The sequence below is a fragment of the Theobroma cacao genome, chromosome 5, assembly GCF_000208745.1.
Source record: "Theobroma cacao cultivar B97-61/B2 chromosome 5, Criollo_cocoa_genome_V2, whole genome shotgun sequence".
Lineage (NCBI taxonomy): Eukaryota > Viridiplantae > Streptophyta > Magnoliopsida > Malvales > Malvaceae > Theobroma > Theobroma cacao.
The window spans coordinates 33,841,588-33,864,072 of record NC_030854.1 but is presented as its reverse complement, the minus strand read 5'-3'; the positions used below and the strand labels follow the sequence as shown (position 1 = coordinate 33,864,072).

The 22,485-nt window shown below is 33.2% G+C and overlaps 2 protein-coding genes across 3 annotated transcripts; both read left to right on the top strand.

Moving 5' to 3' along the window:
- Nucleotides 3,089–7,338, top strand: LOC18599752 (protein GrpE). 2 transcript variants are annotated; one of them, XM_018122364.1, is made up of 4 exons: nt 3,089–3,432; nt 5,483–6,001; nt 6,439–6,578; nt 6,769–7,338. In XM_018122364.1, the coding sequence occupies exons 1-3, from the start codon at nt 3,181–3,183 to the stop codon at nt 6,541–6,543; spliced, it is 876 nt and encodes a 291-aa protein (XP_017977853.1). In that variant the 5' UTR covers nt 3,089–3,180; the 3' UTR covers nt 6,544–6,578; nt 6,769–7,338. The 2 variants fall into 2 exon arrangements, with proteins under 2 accessions (XP_017977853.1, XP_007029907.2); XM_007029845.2 differs by lacking the exon at nt 6,439–6,578 and having other exon boundaries at nt 3,090–3,432.
- LOC18599751 (protein DETOXIFICATION 21) lies at nt 17,422–21,496 on the top strand. The gene is made up of 8 exons (XM_018122007.1): nt 17,422–17,762; nt 18,817–19,358; nt 19,993–20,079; nt 20,193–20,249; nt 20,345–20,583; nt 20,761–20,879; nt 21,067–21,153; nt 21,242–21,496. Exons 1-8 carry the CDS (start codon nt 17,508–17,510, stop codon nt 21,323–21,325), a joined length of 1,470 nt encoding a protein of 489 aa, XP_017977496.1. The 5' UTR covers nt 17,422–17,507; the 3' UTR covers nt 21,326–21,496.

Genomic DNA, 22,485 nt, shown 5'->3' with positions numbered 1-22,485 from the left:
TAACTTTGTTTGAGTTTGTTGAATAGTTTGAGAGCACCAAACAATAGAAATTGTTTGCTTTTGTGAAAAATAAGAAACTTTGTGTATTATTATTAGTATTCATGATTGAGTACCCTTCTTGCAAAATAAGAAACTTTTTTTTTTTTAATTTTGAACTCATATCTCACCTTTTTTTTATGTTAGAACTTACTAGATTTATATTTATAAAATTTAAAAGCTTCATCATTGCACTATATAAAAGATATTTTTTCATAATTAAAAGCATTCCTTATATCGTGTTGGTAGATTGTCTATAAATCGCAAGCTTTATGGGTGCCGCTTGATGATAGTAAATACAATTATGGAAGATTTGCATGCCCCAATAAGCTGCAGAGTGTGGGTTCCTCTTCGTTTTGGACCTTCATTAACCAATTATGAGAGATATTTAAGAAGAATAGTCGATGTGCATTAAGAGATAGCCTCACAACACGACTTTGGATGGATACCTAAGTGGGCGAGCGTCCTCTTGTTGAAGCTGCGAGGTCAATGGAATTCTCATTCGAAGACCATAACTGTGTTAAAGATTTTGTACTGGAGGATGGTGAATGGCATTTCAACAACTTGTCAACATACCTTCCACTTGAGGAAATTACATTGCTCTCTAAGACCATTGCACCTTATCATGTTAATCACCTTGACAAATTATATTGGGCTTTATTGTCTTCAGGATATTTTACAGTGACTTCAACATATCATTTTTTAAGGAATTTTATTGATTTAGATTCAAACTATAGCTCAGGAAAGTGGCAATTAGTATGGAAGTGGGTGGGGCGCGAGAGAAGTCATATGTTTATTCTTCAAAGCTTACATAATCAACTTCTGACAAATGAAGAAAAGTGCTATAGACATCATACTATTACTTCTTTATGCACTTTTGGTACAGGGAATAGCTAAGTTATTCTCTGTCTATTTTCATGTTTTTGCTCTACCTCCGTTTGATACAACAATGCCACAAGAAATAGCTATTATCTAGTAATATCTATTCTTTAAAATGGAATAAAACTCAGGCATAACTACACCCGAACTTTTTCATAGGTTTTGTTATTCTATGACTGAGGGAATAGCTCTAAAATGTGATAAAACTAAAATGCTCCTTATAACTTAAAAATATTACAATCTTAGACTTATAAATATTTTTTTTCTCATTTTTTCTTTTTTTTTCTCTCTCTTCTCACGTTCTTTTTTCTCTCATTCTCTCTCTGACTGACACTCAACACCGAAGATGACGTTTGTGGCGACGGCGGCGGTAGTGACGGCCACAGCGATTTCAATACCGAATATGGTCAGAAAGCATCGATCTAGTCCTTTTTAACAAGATTCAATCGAGATTAAGCCAGATTTGGTACTTGACGACCAGATCTGGTCACAAGAAGCACCGAATTTGGTGTTTATCGACCAGATCCCACGGAAGAAGTGTCGATCCGATGTCATAGTGGCCAGATCTGATCACATGATGAGCCAGATCAGCGTTTTATTACACTGGTCACCTTTTCACCAACCGGCCTACGAAGAAGAAAAAAGGAAAAAGAGAAAAAATAAAATAAAAAAGAAAAAATCATTTGTAAAATTTAAAATATTAATATTAAACTATTAATGTCTATTATTAATTATAATATATTAAATTTAATAGAGTATAGATAAAAANAATAAAATATTATTAATTAAAATATTAATAATTAAATTATACTAAAATATTGATATTTTAAATTATTAATTATTAATATTTTAATTAATTATAAATTATTAATATTTAAAAAATAAAATAAAAATAAATAATTATATATAAAATAAATGATATTTTTATCTTTTTATTTTTTATTTTTTTCTTATTCAAAAGTTATTGCTACCAATCAAATACTGTAATAAGTTATAATAATTATTCCTACTATATTCTATTCATCATACCAAACTAGATAATTCTTATTCTATTATATTTTTACCTCATTCTATTCTCACGTAATAATTATTTTATTCTATTCATGTCTATTCCACGAACCTAAACGTGCTCTTTATGTTTGCAGTGTGGTGTTGAAGAAGAGACTATTATTTATGTACTTAGGGATTGCCTTAAAGCTAGTTCAACATGGCTATGATTATTATTATCACCAGGGGCATGTTTCATGTTTTTTTAATTTTTTGGCTGTCGAGTGGTTTTTGGCTAATTTGATCAAAGTGAATGTAAATGATAACGGTATTCGATGAAATATTATATTTGAGATTACCTGTTGGTTCTTTTTTTGAAAATGAAAGAATACATATATTTTCGAGAACACAAAAATTTCTATTGAATGACGACTGTCAATGCTATATAGGATGGTCTCAACTTTACAAAATGTTGAGGTGGCAAACAGTGTGAATGGGGGACGCTCATCCAATTCTTGAGAGGAAATTCTAGTCGGTTGGAAGGCTGCTTCCTCTTATCGGATTTCATTAAATTCAGATAATGCTTAAAAAAAATCAACAGAACAAGCAGCAGCTTGTGGTGTTGTAAGGGATTCAGCTTGTCAATGAAAAAGGTGAATATGCAATGAGACTTCGTAAATGTTCAGCTTATAGAGCTGAACTTCGAGGAGTATACAGAGGGCTTAAATATGCATGGGACCTCGGCTTCCAAAAAATATGCTTATAAGTGACAGTAATCTAGTTGCTTTACACACTTTCCTCTCAAACAGATAGTCCACGTGTAAATTCAAATTTAATTCAAGTTATTCAAAATTAGATTTAAAGATATTGAGATGTTTAGATTTGTCATGTGTTTCGAAAAAGAAATAATATAATAGCAAATTTTATGGTTAATCAAGGATTCTCTGTTACCAAAAACTTAATTATTTCTAATTGAAGGCTAGAAGTTTATTCTTGAATGATCTTGGAGTTTCTTTTTCCAGAATGATCCGGCAATAAAAGTTTATTCTTTTCCTTGAAAATGTTCATTACAACAAAACAACCTCCTGTTCTGAATCAGCAACCAAACAGCCGTCCGATCTGCTTACCGAACAATCATCCAACGGCCCAAATCAAACCCCACCCTCTTCCTCTTTATCTTTCACCCACCCTTTCTCTTTTCCTCCACCTCCTCTCTCTCACTCTCTCTCTCTCTCTCTCTCTCTCACTCTCCGCCTTCTCAAGATTCTTGCAACCCCCATGGCCACTCTCCTTAAAACGCTCCCGTTTAAATCCCCTGCTTCTCTGCCTCCACGTGTAACACCCATTTCCTTAATCTCCCCAAAGCCCTTCCGTGTCTGCCTCAAACAAAGAATTGCTCGTACAAGCTGTCCCTTCCGGTTCAGCTCCACTCCCTCTCTCAGGTTCGTAAAGTTGGTTCCTTTGGCTTCAAATGGAGGTGAAACTGAAACTACTGAGACCCAACAAGAAGTTCAAGAACCTCAAATTGAGGTAAATTTAAGTTCCTCTCAACACTGGTTTCCCATGTTTTTGGTTTTATTTTTCTGGGTTTTCTTTTGCCTAGTTTTTATGTTTATCTTTAGTTTTGTTTGTAAATATGACAAATATTTATGGGATTTGGATTTTAAGGGGTCAAGGATGTTAGAAATGAGCAAAAGATGGTATCTTGATAATGTATAAAATTGAGCTTTATTAAGGATTTTTCTAGTCGAAATCTTCTCTTCTTTGTAGTCTTATGATTGGATGTGGTTTATTGAATGACTATAATCCTTCTTTTTCTACATTGACCCATGCTAAGTTGTCCTACATTTATTGTCCGATTCCATGTTGAAGTAGATATAATGATATAGCTTGTAAATAACTCAAATGTTGGAAGCAATCATTTTTTGTGTCTATTTTGAGTTTTGACACAGCGTCGAACAATAAATGTCTCTCACTTTAGCAGTTTCCATTTATCCGAACTTGACTTTTGAGTGCATTGATCTTTGTGAAAATTATGATGAAGTTGATGAGCACATTGTAACCTGATCTGAGAGTGGCCAACTTTGTACTTGGTTCAATGTCATCCATCTTGAGATTGAAACATGGTTAGATAGAAATTTAGAGTGAAACCTGGTGGTTGGCTCCTTTCAAGAGATGAGGGTAACCTGGCTCCAATGATTTGTGCCAAAATTTTACAGCTGGTATATTGATATATTAATTTTCTGTTTCAAAATTACCTATGTATACATATATAAAGAAGACTTATGGTTTTGAGTACTTCAATTTTAAAATGTTCATTCTGTCCCTCGTGTATGAGTATCACTATGCTGCAACAATCTCTCTATTACGGCCAATTAAGGTTCCTATGTTACAAAGGATTAATTTATGTGGAGCCCTTTGCTTTTCCCCTTTTTGTGGACTCTATATTTACTTGCTTATTTGTGGTAGGGAGTCGAGATACTTTTATCATATGTCTCAAAAAGTTTCAGTCTTCAAGATCAGTTTCCATCGACACAAACAGAAAATAATTAGGGTAACTCCTTTGGAATACTTTTTGCTAAATGAGAGCCAACATTGTCCTTATGTAACTTGGCGGTTATTGGAGGTGATATGTAATGAGATAGGATAAATCATTAAAATTGTATAGTTGATGTTAATGATTTATCTTCTCCTTTATCAATCAATGGATATATTTGTCATCAGTTAATACGTTAGCAATTCTGCGGAACACAGTTTGCATCATTTCCATTTTGATTTAACATTTTATATGGCCAAAGTGTATATTAAACCTATAAACTTTTTTTTTTTGAAAGGCACCAATAAACTATTTTTAAGATCTTATTTATTGGTCATTTCTTATTAGGCATATCAATTGGTATGTTTTTGGCTGCAGTAAATGTTTAATATGCCAGATAAGATGTTTGATTACAATTTTCTGTAGAAGCCTCAAATGACTGAAAGGGAGTGTTACTCAAATAAAGGACTAGTATAACTTGTCATAGAAGAGGAGTTTTTGCTGTTAATCCTTGCTAGATATATTTATTCCAATACTTTTTTTGGCTTTAATATTTCATGTTACTATGTTAATCCTTGAATCAAGTGGTTTTCACAGTCTTTTCTACTCAATAATTCTTATATGGTTTTTTTTGTCTAAAAAGTGGAGTCATTAACATTTTCATTATTATTCTTTTCTAATTGCTGATTAAATGATACTTTGAAGTGTTAAAAAATACAGTGCATATGCCTTGCCAGTAAGTTGATATCCCAATATTTTCACTAATGCGCCTTATTTCTGAGAAGAAATTAGCAAATATCAGATTGATTGTTTCACTTTAATTTTTCCTGACAATTATTGCATGATATGATTCTCTAGGGTTGATGTATCAGGTTTTAATCTGATTTAACCATGGTTTGCCTGGCATAAGGTGAAGACTACAATTGAGAGATTTCCATATGGTTCTATTTTATTGCAATATTTTTCTTCTCCTAGTTCTTTTTGATTAAATTGTCAGAGACTATTTGTGTCCACATTTTTCATCCTGATGGATAAATGTAACAGGACTCTTCAGATGGTGCTGTTGCTGTTGAAGAGGATGCTGGTGTCGATGACAGTAGTGACGTTGAAGAAATACCTTCTTCAGCCATAGTATCATTGCTCCAATCATACAAAGAAGCTTTGGCAAGTAATGATGAGTCAAAAGTTGCCGACATAGAAGCATTTTTAAAATCCATTGAAGATGAGAAAGTTGATCTTGAAAATAAAATGGCTTCTTTGTTAGAAGAATTATCAATAGAGAAGGATCGAATTATTAGGATTAGTGCAGACTTTGACAACTTCCGTAAGAGGACAGAGAGAGAGCGCCTTTCATTGGTAACAAATGCCCAAGGAGAAGTTTTGGAAAATTTGTTGCCTGTTTTGGATAATTTTGACCGAGCTAAAGCCCAAATCAAGGTTGAAACGGAGGAAGAAGAGAAGATCAATAACAGCTATCAGAGCATATACAAGCAGTTTATGGAGATTTTGGGCTCGCTTGGTGTAGAACCTGTGGAAACGGTGGGAAATCCCTTTGATCCAATGGTGAGTTAGTACTTATTACTCTCTGCTCTCCCATCCTTTTCTAGACATGATAAATTTTACTATTATTAAAAATAAGCTTCAATGTTGGGATATTCCATGATTGTTGCATCGGATACTTCTAAGTCAAGTGCATTTTGGTAATTGTGAATGTTCATGGCCTCATTCAAATATTTTTCTTATGAAGTCCATGTCCTCTCCATTATTGAGTGAGGAGGCAGTTCATGAAATAATTGCCTTTCAAGGCCCCAAATACATGATTGTATTTGATTACGGATGAAAGAAATAAACTAAAAATGAGATAGTTATGGAAGACGGTAGAAATTTATTGAAGATGTTCAAGTTAAATCCATCGAAAGAAGGACATTACCATTTGAATATAATAAGAAAGATATTCTTTTGGTTTGTTAATTGGCATAATGATAATTGGCTTAATGCAGGTGAAGTACCGAGTCGACTCGATATTCAGTCAAGTACTTGATGAGCTTTCTCGAAAATTTAATCAAGTTTGTTCAGGTTTTATGAAGACCTGGATACGCTTTTAATTCAAACCAAGTCTTGATTGATTCGAGCTGACTCGGTGAGTTTACGAGTTATGATATGATAATGTCGATATGAATCTTAGATATTGTTTGTGGCATGAAAAGTTAATTGTAACTCCTTAAGCTTGAAAGAGGTAGGTAGATGATGGGGAGAATGGGAGCTTCTTTTTATCTGTGTATTGCTGATGGATATTATCTAACAAATTGCTTTTGTCCCTCTTGTTAAAGCTGCATGAAGCAATTATGCGTGAGGATTCCACAGAATTTGAAGAAGGTATCATTCTTCAAGAATTTCGCAAAGGGTTCAAACTAGGAGACAGGCTGTTGCGTCCATCAATGGTGAAAGTATCTGCTGGTCCAGGACCTGCAAAGCCTGAACAAGGAGAGTCATCAGGAGGGGCAGATGTAGGTGAAACCACAGAGACGAGTGAAACTGTCAGGAGCAATGAAACTGCCGAAAGCAGTGAAACTAGCGAGACCAACCCAGGAGCAGAGTCTTCTTGAAGACTGGAGAGCAAACCTGGGTTCAGTTTTGTATAAGCAACACATAGTGTTAACACTGCCCCCACTGCTAGGACTCAAATTTTGGTGGTGGTCATTGTTGTGGGTGATATATCGTTGTTAATTTTGTTTCTTTTTGAAAGAATTCAAATTGAGATGAGGAAATAGGATGCGTTGGGAACAATTCCTGTATCTTTTTATATCCCTGCTTGTACACTTGCTAATGGAGTTACATAAACATTAAATTGATTAATGGCTAATGAGGTAACATCCATTGGATGAGTTAATTGAGTGAAATGTGATCTATGTAACATGTCAATCATTGTCAACTGTATAGGATTTGGCTTGTGCAAAGCTGCATTATTGGGTGTGAGAAAGACTATATGCAATAGACCTTACAAGCTGTGGGTTGTGCTTGTCACTTTGAGAAGAAAAATAAGGCCCTGGTCCCAAGCTTGCGGCTCAACAGAAAGCAATTGCTGTAAACTGTAAATAGGCCTAAAGAAAACCTTTATATGAAAAGAACTCAACAAATTGGCCCAAATTTATATTGCATAAATGAATTTAAAATTAAGAACATAGAAACCCCAAAATTTTTGAGCTAATTGTATAGAAGTTTGTGTACCAATTGTCATACATACTGAAACTTTCAGACAATTTAGCTGTGCTCATTGCATAGTCTTGCATGAACTACAAAGAAATTCAATTATCTCTTTTTTATTCCTTAAAAATTTAATGGTTTGGAATGAACTTTTTTCTTTCATTGCTTAAACAATGAACTCAAAGTAAGGCCCAAACCGGAATAAACCCAAATACAAATCCTAATAAAATATGCTCTTCAGCCTCCATTCTTCAACAGCACACCCCTCCCCGTTCTGCCTGCTAGAAATAAAGAATTTACTTTTTTGGGAGAAAAAAAGAAGATAATATTCCATTCTACATGAGCATCATCAATATCCCTTTTGTTTTTTCTTTTGGGAGCAATCATGATCACCATCAATTAGGTTAGGTTAAATTCCAATATACAGTTACCTAATGATTGATAGTTATTGGGAGACCAAAGTTTTGACATAATTGCATCATTATATATCATAATAAAAATTAAAAAAATGTTAATACATAACTTAACATAACCAAAACAACCTTTTAAGTTATAACTTTTTTTATATAACTTATTATGTTAATCAGTTAAAAATAACACATTTGGCAGCCATTATATTTGCAGGGTAAAGTGCATGATTGTGTGTGAACCAAAGGCCATGGTGGGTGGGTGTGGACAGAAGAGGTGAAATAAATTCTATGTATCAAATTGTCAGTAAATAGTGTTCAAATATTTTTGTTTGCAGTCGTGGCCATTGGAACAAAATGGTCTTCATCTCTTTATTAATGATATGAAGACATTGTTATTAAAGGTGGGGAAATGGTGGACTTGGAATTTCACTGGCGACAAAAGAAGGTTGATGGACTTGAGGCCTCCACGATCATTGATTCTTTACCCTTACAAGCTCTTTCCATTTCTCATCCCCACAAAAATACAAACAACTTTCTCTACTTTAAGGGACCCCAGCATTTACAAATTGCATGGGGACACTGCCCAATCTATCAATCATTAAACTTTTTGTTTTCTCTGGTGCATACAATTCTTAAGGTTTTTGATTTAGGATGCGACCTTGCCATCCACTTTTCTACTTGGTTTATTGTTATTTAATTGCTTTAATTCAAAAAACATATAAATATAAAGATAAATTTTAAAAATTAACATCACATTTTTAATAAAATATTTATAAATCAAATACTATAATATTATTTTTTCGATAATTACATTTCAAGTTATTACATTATAATGTAAATTATCGAACGTCATCTTAATTCTTTATGTTTCAATTTATTTGCATTAACTAGGTTACCATTTTAAGTTCTCATTTTTTATTTTTATTTCACTATTTTGCCATATTACGTATGAAAATTCCATAAGCATTTGTCTGCAAAACACAATCTAAGATTCATTTTGAACCTAAATTAAAGACAGGGCCAACTTTATGTTTGTTTCCCATCAAAGCCACCCCTTTTGGGATTGGTAGCTGTTCCACATCATAAACATAAAGTTTTGCCTTTTTCCTTTTTCTGTACATTATAGTTCATGTGAAAAAACAGGGTAGTTGCCGAATAGGGTTCTTCCCAATATGCATTTCCATAATAAATAAATTTGTTAAGCCCAAAAAATAAATAAATTTCACGTGCATGATTTGTCTGTAGTCAATGATCATCACATGTTTCTTTTTTTTTTTTTATAATCTTAGAAGAGGAAGACATGTTTTTTGCATGTAAGCTGTTCTATGTTGTAACAGTAAAAAATAATAATTAGTACAGGAGCAGGGTGGATAATAACCTTAAAAGTGTCAAGTTAACTATTTAAAAGAGATTTTTTTTATCAAAATTAAAAAAATAAAATCTTTTTATTAAAGTTAAGGCAGAAAGAGTAGAAGATTAAAAAAAATTTAAAAGTATATATTATAAATTGAAAAAAAAATAATTAACTTTATATATAGAGAAAAAAAATAGAAGTTGGGATCATTAAATAAATATTATTTTTAATTGATTAGAAATTGAAAAAACAGTATTGTGAGAATTAAGAAGGGATAAAAAATTGAAAAAAATTAAAAAATATGTTATTTTATTAATTGTTTTAACTTTTATTTATTTTTAATGAGAAATGAGATAAATAATTAAAAATTAATAAAAATGTAAAAGTGAGAAAAAATAAATATTTATTAGATATGAGAGAATAAGTAGATATTTTATTAATTATTTTAAATTTTATATATTTTTAGATAAATTATTTATATTATTATAAAATTATAAAACTTATAACAATTTAAAACTTAAAATTCTTGCTTGGATAACGTCACCCTAAAGCCAGCCTTGCAAAAGAGTACACTAAATAATTAGTGGCAGTAGCTGTTTTTCTTTTTCCTTTTTTGTGGTTTTTGTTTTGGCCTGATGGAAAATTAATTAAAATGAGCTGCAAGGAATTGAATGTACAGTATACATTCATTTGAAATGATGTGGGGATTGGGTCCTGCTCTAATTGATTACGAAATCGACATACAACAAATTAATTTGCTTAAAGCTTCGGATTTTCCTGTGACAAGTATGTCTGCTTTAGCATGTTTGGTGTCACTCACGAAAAGAAAAAAAAAGGTTGGCTAATGATGATCACTTTTATTTAAATTTTCTTTCTGGCCAAACAGCAGGTCAGAAGAAAGTAGACAGGAGAAATGAATGGACCAGCTTTACTAACATAAAAACTTATCAAAGAATAAATTGCATAAGAGATAATATCAAACATAATTTGGTCTGACAATTGCCCAGTTGCTCTAACACAAGTGGTGTTGAGAAATTACAAAATTATCTCTAAAAAATTGTTAAAGATCTAACCCAATCAATAGAATAAAAAAAGAAAGAAATCAAGCACACCTACAAGAACACAAGAATTTACATGATTCGATATTTTGATGACCTACGTCCACGGGCACAGCAACAGAGAAAAATCCACTAAGAGAAAAATCAAGAGATTACAAAAACAGTCTCAAACTCATAACCCTTATCTCACGTACACCTAAATCACTCTCTCTAAATTTAGGTGATAATTATTCTTTAACCCATAGGGTCCTTTTATAGTGCCAACTACAATAACCTTATCCTAAAATAATTAGGAATCTTCTCCTAATAGAATTAGGAATTGTTATTCTAGTATAACTAGATTTAAAGACTATTTAATAAAGTATACTAATTTAATTAGAATTAAAAAATCCTAATTAAATCACAATTCAAAACTATCCTAACAAATCTCCACCTTCGGCTTGAATTCATCAAGCTCCACCTTATGAACCAATCTCTGTCGACACCGCAATTGCCCCAAAGGACCTCAAGCACTACGAACACTAATAAAGTCTAAGCAATGCTTGAACTTTATCTCAGAAACTGACTTAGTTAGCATTTCTGCCGGATTTTCATCTGTAGCTATTTTCTTTACTACAATCTCACCTTTAGAAATAATCTCTCGAACGAAGTTACACTTGGCTTGGATGTGTTTGGTTCTCTCATGAAACATTTGATTTTTAGTCAAATGTATAGCTCTTTGACTATCACAAAACACAACTGTTTGTGTTTGTTCAAAACTAAGATCACTAACCAAGCCTTTAAGCCACAAAGCCTCCTTCACTGCCTCGGTCACAGCCATATATTCAGCTTCAGTTGTAGACAAAGCAAAGGTTGATTGAAGAACTGCTTTCCAACTGATTGCAGATCCTGAGAGAGTGAACACATACCCCGTTTGAGATCTTCTACTATCTAGATCACCAGCAAAATCTGATTTGGAGAAGCCAACCACATTACGACTAATGTTTGCACCTCCTTCACACACTAAGCCAACTTCAATAGTAACTTTAGGTGTTTTCACAAGCTCCCATGTTTGATCCCAGTGTAGAGACTCAATCTTCTTAGAAGACTCGACATATATAATTTTCTCATGATAAAAGTAAGGCTCTTCAATCTCTACTTCCACAAATAAAACATAAGAATCAAAATCACCATCAATACAAGTAATGCTTCGTTGAGATACCAATTCTTGTACCTCTTGCAATTCTTTCTGGATTTCACTATCATCTCGCACTGTCACAAGAGCATTGATTTCAAGCTCCACCTGCTTGCCAACTTCTTGGTCTGATGTGTTTGCAATTCTAGACTTTATCCCACAAAGTAATGCAGACTTGTCAAAGGTAACATCCCGACTCACCATAAACTTGGGGAACTTACAATCAGTACACCACAACCAATAACCCTTCACCCCATATGCATAGCCTAGGAATATGCACTCTGTCGCCCTCAACTCAAGTTTACCATCACTCACATGAACATGAACAGGACAACCAAATACTCTCAATATAAAATAATCAGCAGGCTTACCAGACCAAACTTCCTTGGGAGTCTTAAATTCAATTGCAGTTGATGGAGACCGATTTACCAAGTAACAAGCCTTGTTGATAGCTTCTGTCCAAAATACTTTGGTTAGGCCAACATTTGAGAACACGTATTTTGCTCTCTCCAAAAGTGTTTTCTTCATCAATTCTACAATATCGTTTTGATATGGTGTTTTGTCGACAGTGCGATGTCTAACGATTTTCTCATTCTTGTAGAATAGACCAAACTCACCTTTGCAAAATTTCAAACCTTTGTTTGTTCGAAAGCTCTCGATCCTTTTCTTAGTCTGCTTCTCGATCAATACCTTCCAATGCAAAAAGGTGGTTAACACTTCACTCATAGCCTTTAGAAGATACGTCCACACCTTTCTTGAAAAATCATCAATAAAGATCCACATGTATAATGATCCACCTTTTGATACCACCGGAGAAGGATCCCACAAATCTAAATAGATGTAGTTTACTGTACCCCTGGTTTGATGAGTTTTAGTGCTAAATTTCACTCTACGTTGCTCACAGAAATCTAGCTTTCCACTCTTTTGACCACACAGCAAACTATGCTTACTTAGTTTTCTAATCCCTCTCTCGCTCATATGACCAAATCTCATATTCCATAAACGTGTTACATCATCTTCAGGATCATTAGATGAGACCACAGAAACAGTTTCAATGACCGTGTTTCCCACTAGACAATAAAGGTCACCGGATAACTTGCCCTTCATGATAGTTAAGGCTCCTTTAGATACATTCAAGACACCATCTTGGCCACTATATTTGTAGCCCTTCTTATCTAACAAACTCAAGGATATTAAATTCTTTTTCATGTCAGGGACATGTTTTACCTCAAGTGTTCTTACCATACCATCAAACATCTTGATTCTAATTGTGCCAATTCCAACAACTGAGAGAGAGAAATCATCTCCTAATTGTACAGTGCCCATATTAACAGATTGATAAGTTGTAAACCAATCACGCCTAGGACATATATGAAAGCAACAAGCCGAATCCAAGATCCATGTATCCATCAGGTTACAATTAGTAATTGCAAGAACATTATCAGTTTCCTCAAAAGTATCAAAGTCATCTCCAACCACGTTTGCAGTATTCTCAGACTTATTAAACTTTTCATCATCCTTGAATTTGATACAGTCTTGACGAAAATGCCCTTTCTGACCACAATTCCAGCAAGTTTTCCCTTTTGCTCTAGATTTACCTTTTCTGTCTAAGCCTTTCTCTTTACCTCTACCTCTATTTACAACCAAACCTTCTGCTTGATTTTCATTCCGAATACCACCAACTTTCTTCTTTAATTCTTTGAAATTTAAAGATGCCCTTACATCCTCGAAAGTGAGAGTGTCTCGGCCGTATAGCATAGTATCCACGAAGTTTTCATACGATGGAGGCAAAGAACATAAAAGAATTAAGGCTAAATCTTCATCCTCAATTTTAACATCGATATTCTTTAAATCAAGAATAACTCTATTAAATTCATCAATGTGGGTATTAACGGACGTACCTTCACTCATCTTGAGAGTATACAATCGTTGCTTCATATAAAGTCGATTCGTCAAGGACTTGGTCATATAAATACTTTTGAGTTTAAACCACACTGCAGCAGCAGATTCTTCATCCGTGACTTCTCTTAGCACCTCATCAGACAAAGCAAGGAGAATAGCACTATGTGCTTTTTCCATAAGGTCATCTTTCTCACCATCAGATAAATTCGAGGGAAGATGCTCTTTTCCCTTCAGTGCCTTCAACAGTCTTTGTTGCACTAGCAATGCGCGCATCTTAACACGCCACAGGCTGAAATCGTTTCTTCTATTAAACTTTTCAATCTCATACTTGGTCGACGAAGTTGCCATAGCGAGATTCAGATTGACCCAAGACCTTGAAGCTCTGATACCAGTTTGTTGGAAAATTACGGAATTATCTCTAAAGAATTGCCCAAGATCTAACCCAATCAATAGAATAAAGAAAGAAAGAAATCAAGCACACCCACAAGAACACAAGAATTTACATAGTTCGGTTTTTTGATGACTTACGTCTACGGGCACAGCAACAGAGAAAAATCCACTAACAGAAAAATCAAGAGATTACAAAAACAGTCTCAAACTCATAACCCTTATCCCACGTACACCTAAATCACTCTCTTTAAATTTAGGTGATCATTATTCTTTAACCCATAAAATCTTTTTATATTATCAAATACAATAACCTTAATCCTAATATAATTAGGAATCTTCTCTTAATAGAATTAAAAATTATTATTCTAGTCTAACTATATTTAAAAACTATTTTATAAGATATATTAATTTAATTAAAATTAAATAATTTTAATTAAATCATAATTCAATACTATCCTAATAAGTGATCTGTGTCATAAGCATAAATTCCTTGGTGACCTTCCTGCTAGAGCACGGCCCCTCTTCTTCCTGCTGTACGAAGAGACTCATTGGAAGTAGAAAGCATTCGGGGCCTTTGGTTTCAACTACCACATGGCATTTTTATCTTTCACAAGACAAAATATTTCAGCCAAGTGTCAATCTGGGATGGAGTGTCACTCTCTCTCCCGTGCTGGTTATAGGACAAGGTCAGAGTTTTGCTTTTTCCTGCCCATCGACAGTCACTTGCCTGGAGGAAAAGTCCCGTCGTTCTCCGCATCTTCTGCCTAAAGTAAGCCCTGTTTTTGTTTTCTTTCAATCTAATAACAATAGAGGCATCAATATTACCAATAAGAAAGGATAAAGAAAAAGAAGCTTTTCCAGTTGGGTATTTATTTGGTTGCTCTAAGATATCTTTTTCTTTTTCCCCTTTGATGCTGGTTTTTTTGGGTTTGCCTTTCAATTAGCTTTTGGGTTAATGTCATAATTTTTTTTTGTCGATAAACTTTATCTCACAATCACCATGACCAGAGCTATTACGTCTTTCCTCTGGAGCTTTCCCAAAGTTGTCAAATTAAATATCCTTTCAGTGATCAAACGTCACAACGTTTTTTTTTTTTTGGACTGACAAAAGTCATACCCAGGACAATTCAACCCTATAACTATTCTTCCTATACAATGTTCACGTGACATATAAGTGCACAAATTTAATACTGTACAATTACTTTCAATTTGGCTTTGAAACAGAAAAAAAAAATTGCTTGATGAAGAAACTCCTTTCCTTCGCCATTATCATAATTTTGCAATATACAAAATAAACAAGTAATGAGCACAGAAGCAAGGACGGAGCTAACTAATTTTTATTAGAGAAATCAAAAGTTAAGAAGATTAAAAGTTTAAAATTTTTAAAATTAATATATTAAACTTAACTATTAATAATCAAAAAATTTATAATAAATAATAATTTTATATAATATATAAATAAAAAAATAAAAAAAACTTATAATAGTATTATAGAAAAGTTTTGTTCAACGATAATAATATCTTTTTAATATAAATAATTAAATTATTTGTAAGAAACTTATTATCTATTTTGTTTTTAAGTCTTATCTTTTTTAATATAAACACTAAAAATTAAATTCATGTTGTCAACATTTAATATTTTTATTTTATTATATTTAAGTTTGTAATGCTAAATATTAAACTATAAAGTATAAACTATAAATAGTTAAATATGATATACAGAATTAATAATTTTTTCTTATACTCAAGATAATTTTCTTTCAACTAAATATAAAACATAAAACACATTAAAAACATAAACTCAATATAATTTTTTTCTTATATAATTAGGATTAATAAAAAATAACATATTAGTGAAATTTTGAACAACAACTAATAATGCAATACTAGAACTTATATTTGAGAATTACATGTACAATAATTTTTTAATTTTTAAAAATTAAAATGATTAAAAATAAAATTCACATAATAAGAAAAAGAAACCATAACAAGTAGGATATATAACCTATATAACAAAAAAATAATAATGTGGTTGATGATTCATAGAAATTTAAAAAAGAAAATTTATAGAAACTTAAAATATATGAGCAAATATAATATAAATAAATAAATAATAATAATAATAATAATATAAATAAATAAATTAAATACAAATTTTACCTTTTATAATTTCACAATATAAAGAAAAAAAAAGAAAAAGATGAGTGGAGGAACTTAAAAATTTTTAAAAAATTAAGAATTTGAGTAAAATTGAATGAACTTGTAAAATTATTTTATTACTTTTTAATTATATTAATTATTTAATAATAAATTGTTTTAAAAAATTATTAAAAATATATATAATATATAAAAAATTTCAAAAAGTTTGGGGGGCCATGGTCCCATTACAAAGGGACGGTCCGCCCCTGCACAGAAGGAACATGCAAAGATACCAAAACAAACTCTCTTTTTCAAATTCTTTTTCCATGAAAAATTTGACTTTTTCTTTATTTGGTTCTAAGACTTAAGATTGGAGTCGATATTAGCAGGATATTCGGGTTTCCAATACCACATGGAGTGTAAGCCATTTTTTAAGTAATCTTACTGGTAATATTAATTAAGATAAGCGAAATTGGTATATGTTATCTAAGTTGTCGTTTTAAGCAAGGATTGCATATTCGTATACAGTGAATCCCGACGTTCAAAAAATAAATAAACCTTTATCGAATTTAAAATAGAAATGAGTAAATTAAAAGCAGTTAAGGGACAAAATATGAATTTTTTAATTTAAACAGTACTAGGACTATAAACAGATTAATGCAGTCAAATAGGACAAGAAACAGGTACAAAATTTGATTGTCGTTTTCGGATTGAAAAGTCCTATAGGGCTTTATATCATAGGTTAATGCTTCATTCTGTCTTACATGAATAGCCATACATACAAAATAGTCAAAGCATTTTTGCTTCAGTTGTGATTATCTTCATTCATCACTTATTTTTTTGGATAAATTATAAATTTTTACTCGAATTAGAATAAGTTTGGAATAGAATTTAATTAATTGAAGATGTCGTGTAGTGGCTAAGTTTCCCTGAAGAAAAAGCATCTTCACCGAACGAAGACTCGAGGGGGTAGGTGAGTATTCAATTGTAATTTTTTACTACATATATAACACGTGTTGAATTATGTTAAAACTTTTGTCTTTTATCTGTAACTGTTGGTGAATAAATCTTTCATTCATATTGGTGTTCGCTGTAATGTTAGCTACATTTAAATATGGACCGCCAACATTTGATGAATAATTTGTATAGTAATTAATCAAAATTAACAAAGAAAAAAGCAAAGAAAGTTTTGATCCTGATTCTCATTTGAAAAAGTGATTAAACATTACGTAATTACTAATGCAGTGCTGAATAAGGAAGGCAGCACAAAGAATAGAAAAAGAAAGAAAACTTGTCGTTATATATTGTGCCGTGATTAAATTTTTCTCTCTTCTGTATGATCAAGCCCCATGCAATTAATGCTGACCCTGTTGCTCTATAAATAATTTAAAAGCAGCTCAAATGGAAAAGACCTTGGGTATAGTCTGGTTGTAGAAGGATGGAAGGAGATATCAGCGAGAAGCTGCTAGCAGGAACAGAGAATACTGAGGTCGAGGAAGTGAGATTTAGAGAAAAGTTATGGACAGAGACAAAGACGATGTGGGTTGTGGCTGGCCCTGCAATTTTCACCAGGTTTTCTACCTTTGGTGTTACTGTAATCAGTCAAGCCTTTGCTGGTCACATTGGTGCTACTGAGCTCGCTGCTTATTCCCTTTGTTTCACTGTCCTTTTGAGGTTCGGCAATGGTGTTCTGGTATGTACATACTTTAGTTTCAATTCTTCCCTCTTTTCTGTTGCTTTTTATTCTTTTCTTTTTGTCTTGAGGCCCGGGGTTTAGTTGCCAGGAGAGATGGCTTTTTTTGACTTTTTCTTGTAGGAATTTAGTTAGCAGACGGTTTTGCTAACCTTTTTACCTTCCTTGTAGGAGTATAGTTCCTGGACGGGGATTGATTTCTTGTTTGGGGTTCTTTTGCTTTTCTGAAATGGGATTATGGTGTTCTTGATCAACATCACTATTATTTCTAATCTGCTTTTTTGGGTTCTGGTTGTGAGATAGATTGAGATTTTATAATTTTGTGCTTATGGTGGTTGAGATGTCTCTTCTTATGGCCTGCTTCAGAGGAAGTATTGTTTACTTCTTGGTCTAAAAATTACAAACTAGCCCATTTAAGTGCCCTAGTGAGAATTTTAAGTGCTATAATTCTATTATGAGCTGCTTTCTTTACCTCAAATTACTTAAAGAGGCGTTCATATGGCTAATTAAGTTCTAGCATAATCAAAGATTCACAATACCAGAAATGAGGTTTCAAAGGTTAGTGTTTGTCATCTCAGAAAGAGGACATTTTTGCCTGGGTTTCTGTTAAGGCCGAGAGGTCTAGATTTTAAGTCAATCTGAGATGATTAATTATTGTGTTCCATGGCTGATCAAGTTCAAAACTTATGTGAAGAATCTGTTTATTTCTACTTAACATCTTAGCCTTGGGTTTGAATATCATTTTGAGAAACATAAAGGCCAATGTAGTATTCTTGGGAAACCATTAACATCAGATATGCTTCGGATATTTTTCCTCTGTGATATGTTCTTAGAGTTCTGTGAATCCTGTCATGCACGAAGACAAGAATTCCCTTCTTGATTTTGAAGGGTCTAATTAGTCAATCTCTAATTTTACTCTGTCTGAGTTTTCAATGTATTTGAGATCACCAATATTGCATAAAATTGCATCTGAAAGTGGCTCAAGTGACTGATATTAACTTCTAAAAACTTTTATTTTCCCCACATCTATTGATATTTGATTTTGAATATGCAGCTGGGCATGGCCAGTGCGTTGGAAACTCTGTGTGGTCAAGCATTTGGAGCAAAACAATACCATATGCTTGGGATATACCTTCAAAGATCATGGCTAGTTTTGTTTATGACTGCATTCTGTCTTCTTCCTCTATATATTTTTGCTACCCCACTTCTGATTGCATTAGGCCAGGATGAGAAAATAGCGGAAGTGGCAGGATATGTCAGTAATTGGTTTATCTTTGTTGTGTTTTCTTTCATCGTATCCTTCACCTGCCAAATGTTCCTGCAAGCACAGAGCAAGAATATGATTATTGCATACTTGGCAGCATTCTCTATAGGAATCCATATCTTTCTTTCATGGCTTTTGGCTATGAAATTAAACTTCGGGCTCACAGGAGCAATGTTATCTACGGTTTTGGCCTATTGGCTACCAAATATAGGTCAGATTTTGTTTGTTACATGTGGAGGGTGCAAGGATACATGGAAGGGTTTCTCAATGTTAGCTTTCAAGGATCTCTGGCCAGTTGTAAAGCTATCTTTGTCATCTGGTGCTATGCTTTGGTAAGGTTTCAATCAATTTATGACTCTTTGAAAGAACTGGCAGAGAAAGTTTGCTTCATATGGATTAATGTGAACTTAAACATCGACAAAGAGGAATAAGGCCTGATGCAAAGGCCAAATTTTTATCAGGAGAGGGATTTATATATGTTTTACATTAGTGAATTGGCCATGTTCTTGGACAAAATCAATCTCAGCAAAGACTAGGCTTAAGCTTCAGATAGTTTATGGTTTTGCCACACCAAACATATAATATAGCTGCACATGATAATTAAACCCAAAGTTGAAGAATACTAGCTTAAAAGTATATGATGTTGGATTGTCTTTAATGAGCACGGTTATCAAATTTCAAGCCTGCAGGATTGTAACTGAATAAATATCATCTTATGTGTAGAGCTGATGAACTATTTTTATTCTTCTTTTTGTTTAGTAGCTGATGATGGAATTTGATATTTCTGTTGGTAATCAGGGCAAACTGACTATCCATGATAGTTTGAAAGTACTGTATTGTATTTTCAGATTTAAGTATTAGAGATTACAGTAATACTTTAATTGGAATAAGTAACCCCCAACACCCCCCCCCCTCCCCGCCTTTAAGTTGGAAGATTTTGATTTGAGAATTTTTTTGGTTTATCAGTCTTGAGCTCTGGTACAACACAATCTTGGTACTTCTAACTGGAAATCTGAAAAATGCTCAGGTCGCAATTGATGCTCTTGCCATCTGGTAAGTCCTGGCATCCTTTTCCAGTGGGCTTAAAAGGTTTCAATTTCTTTTGTTGTCCCCATCCTTATATTGGCTATGCCATGCTACTAATATGTATGTGTCCTTGTTTGCAGCCTGAACATTAATGGATGGGAAATGATGATATCCCTTGGTTTCTTGGCTGCAGCAAGGTATTATCAGCTTAAAGCTTGAACCAGACCATGGATTTTATATTGTGTTTGCTATGAGTTAAATATTGCTTCCTTTCTTCTTGGAAAATGTCCAGTGTTAGGGTGTCAAATGAGCTTGGAAGAGGAAGCTCCAAAGCTGCCAAGTTCTCAATTATGACGACAACTCTTACATCACTTGCTATCGGATTTGTGCTATTTGTGCTATTTTTGATTCTTAGAGGACGTCTAGCATACATATTCACTGAAAGCGAAGAGGTGGCTAGTGCAGTTGCAGATTTATCTCCACTATTGGCTTGCTCCATACTTCTAAACAGTGTTCAACCTGTGCTCTCTGGTAAATTTCCATTTGTTGGTTATGTCCCTTCACTCTCCAGCATCGTCGATCAGTGTTTGCTGTTATTATTTGTACCTTAATGACGGTGGATTACCTGTGACAGAATATTTGTACCTAATGATCAGGCATTCATTGTATTCTTGGTAAAAATGTGTTACATGATATATATTTCAACAGGAGTTGCTGTTGGTGCTGGATGGCAGGGCATTGTAGCATGGGTTAACATAGCTTCCTACTATCTCGTTGGCATTCCAATTGGTGTTGTGCTTGGATACGTACTCGACATGGAAGTCAAGGTGATATTCCCATCTTTTTTGCATCTAGCATTTTAAGAATTGCCTCTGCAAGCCATCGTCTGTAACTTTGTTGCACATACGCATAAGCCATATTCAGACTTCCGAATTCACCTAGTCATGAAATGTGAAACTGCTTCTGACGAAATACCTCTTTCTTTTTCCTCTTCTGCTGGAATCTGTTCTGCAGGGTGTTTGGATTGGCATGTTGCTAGGAACACTCCTTCAAACTGTTGTACTTGTTGTCATAACCTGGAAAACCGACTGGGATAAACAGGTAATCTGGTTTGCAAAGTCTATAACATTTTGTTGTATAAAATTTCATCTAAGATCCAACTTACAGTTTTATGTTACGTTATCTGCAGGTGATCTTAGCTCGTACCCGTGTTAATAAGTGGTTCGTACCAGAATCCAAAGAAGAAAGTAGCAACACAGAAAATGGTGCCTGAGGAGAAAGCTTCTTTTCTTCCTAGCGGATTTAGATTTTTGTTGCTATCATTTCTCGAAGCCAGTGACTGATTCACTGCTGGGAATTTGATTAACTATTTTTGGAACTCATTGCTGTCGACTATACATATGGTTGGTATATGATCTTTTGCTTAAAAAGCAAGATTTAAATCCCTCTTCCTCTCCTTAAAAACAAAAAAAAAAAATGCATAACAAAATAAAATAGCTGCAGATTTCCTCAGCATATTCACCTTTCAGCTCTTGGTATTGTTGCACGTTACTGCCTTCCGCAACGTCCAAAGGGTAAACTGAAAGCGCCAATCAGTTGTAAATGGAAACAAAAAATCTATATATTTGCAAGCCTTCAGCAAACATATTTTAAATCAAATGCTTCCCATAACTCGGGAGAAAGGTGATAAGCCATACTGAAGCAATGATGATTATCCCCCAAGCAAGTAAACAACATAAAGGAGGACCCTTTTAAGTAACTTCACTGTAATTCTTTTCTTTTCACTACACTTGACACTGATTCTTTCCCCCCACCCTCAGATAAAAGGTACTAGGTACTTTTTTCATGTCCTCGTTTCTTGGCATGAGTATTGAGTAGTATTTTTTTTTCTTATTCCTTTTTGGACTTCGAGCAGTTCTGCGAATTATTATGTCATCGAGATATGAATTTGAGATATGAGGATCTCTGGTCAGCTACATCAAAGGCATTTGTACCAACTCTTTCACCTCGATAGCTGTATTTGGACTGCAGCTTTTCTATCTTTTTGTATAGTAGCATTTTCCATTTTCCCTCTTACTCTATGCTGAGTAGTCAAGAAAGTAGACATAAAATAGTGAGCAATATTGTTATATTTTATGCTGGTTTCAATTGTCAATTTATCAGCAAAATTCTCTATGAATATAAAATCTATTGGTTTTTTTCATTGACTTACTTTTACATTTTTTAGCAATAAAAGAAAAAAAATAATTCAATTTGAGAATATTCACTTACAATAATTTCTAGTAGCATGTTGTGTTTAACCGAGAGCATCTTATAAATTAAATAAATTACTAATAATAATATTAAAGTTTCATCTGATTAATACTACTATTTTTTATTTTTTGTTATTTGTTTTTAATTATTTAATTATTTTTACTTTGTCCTTTCTATTTA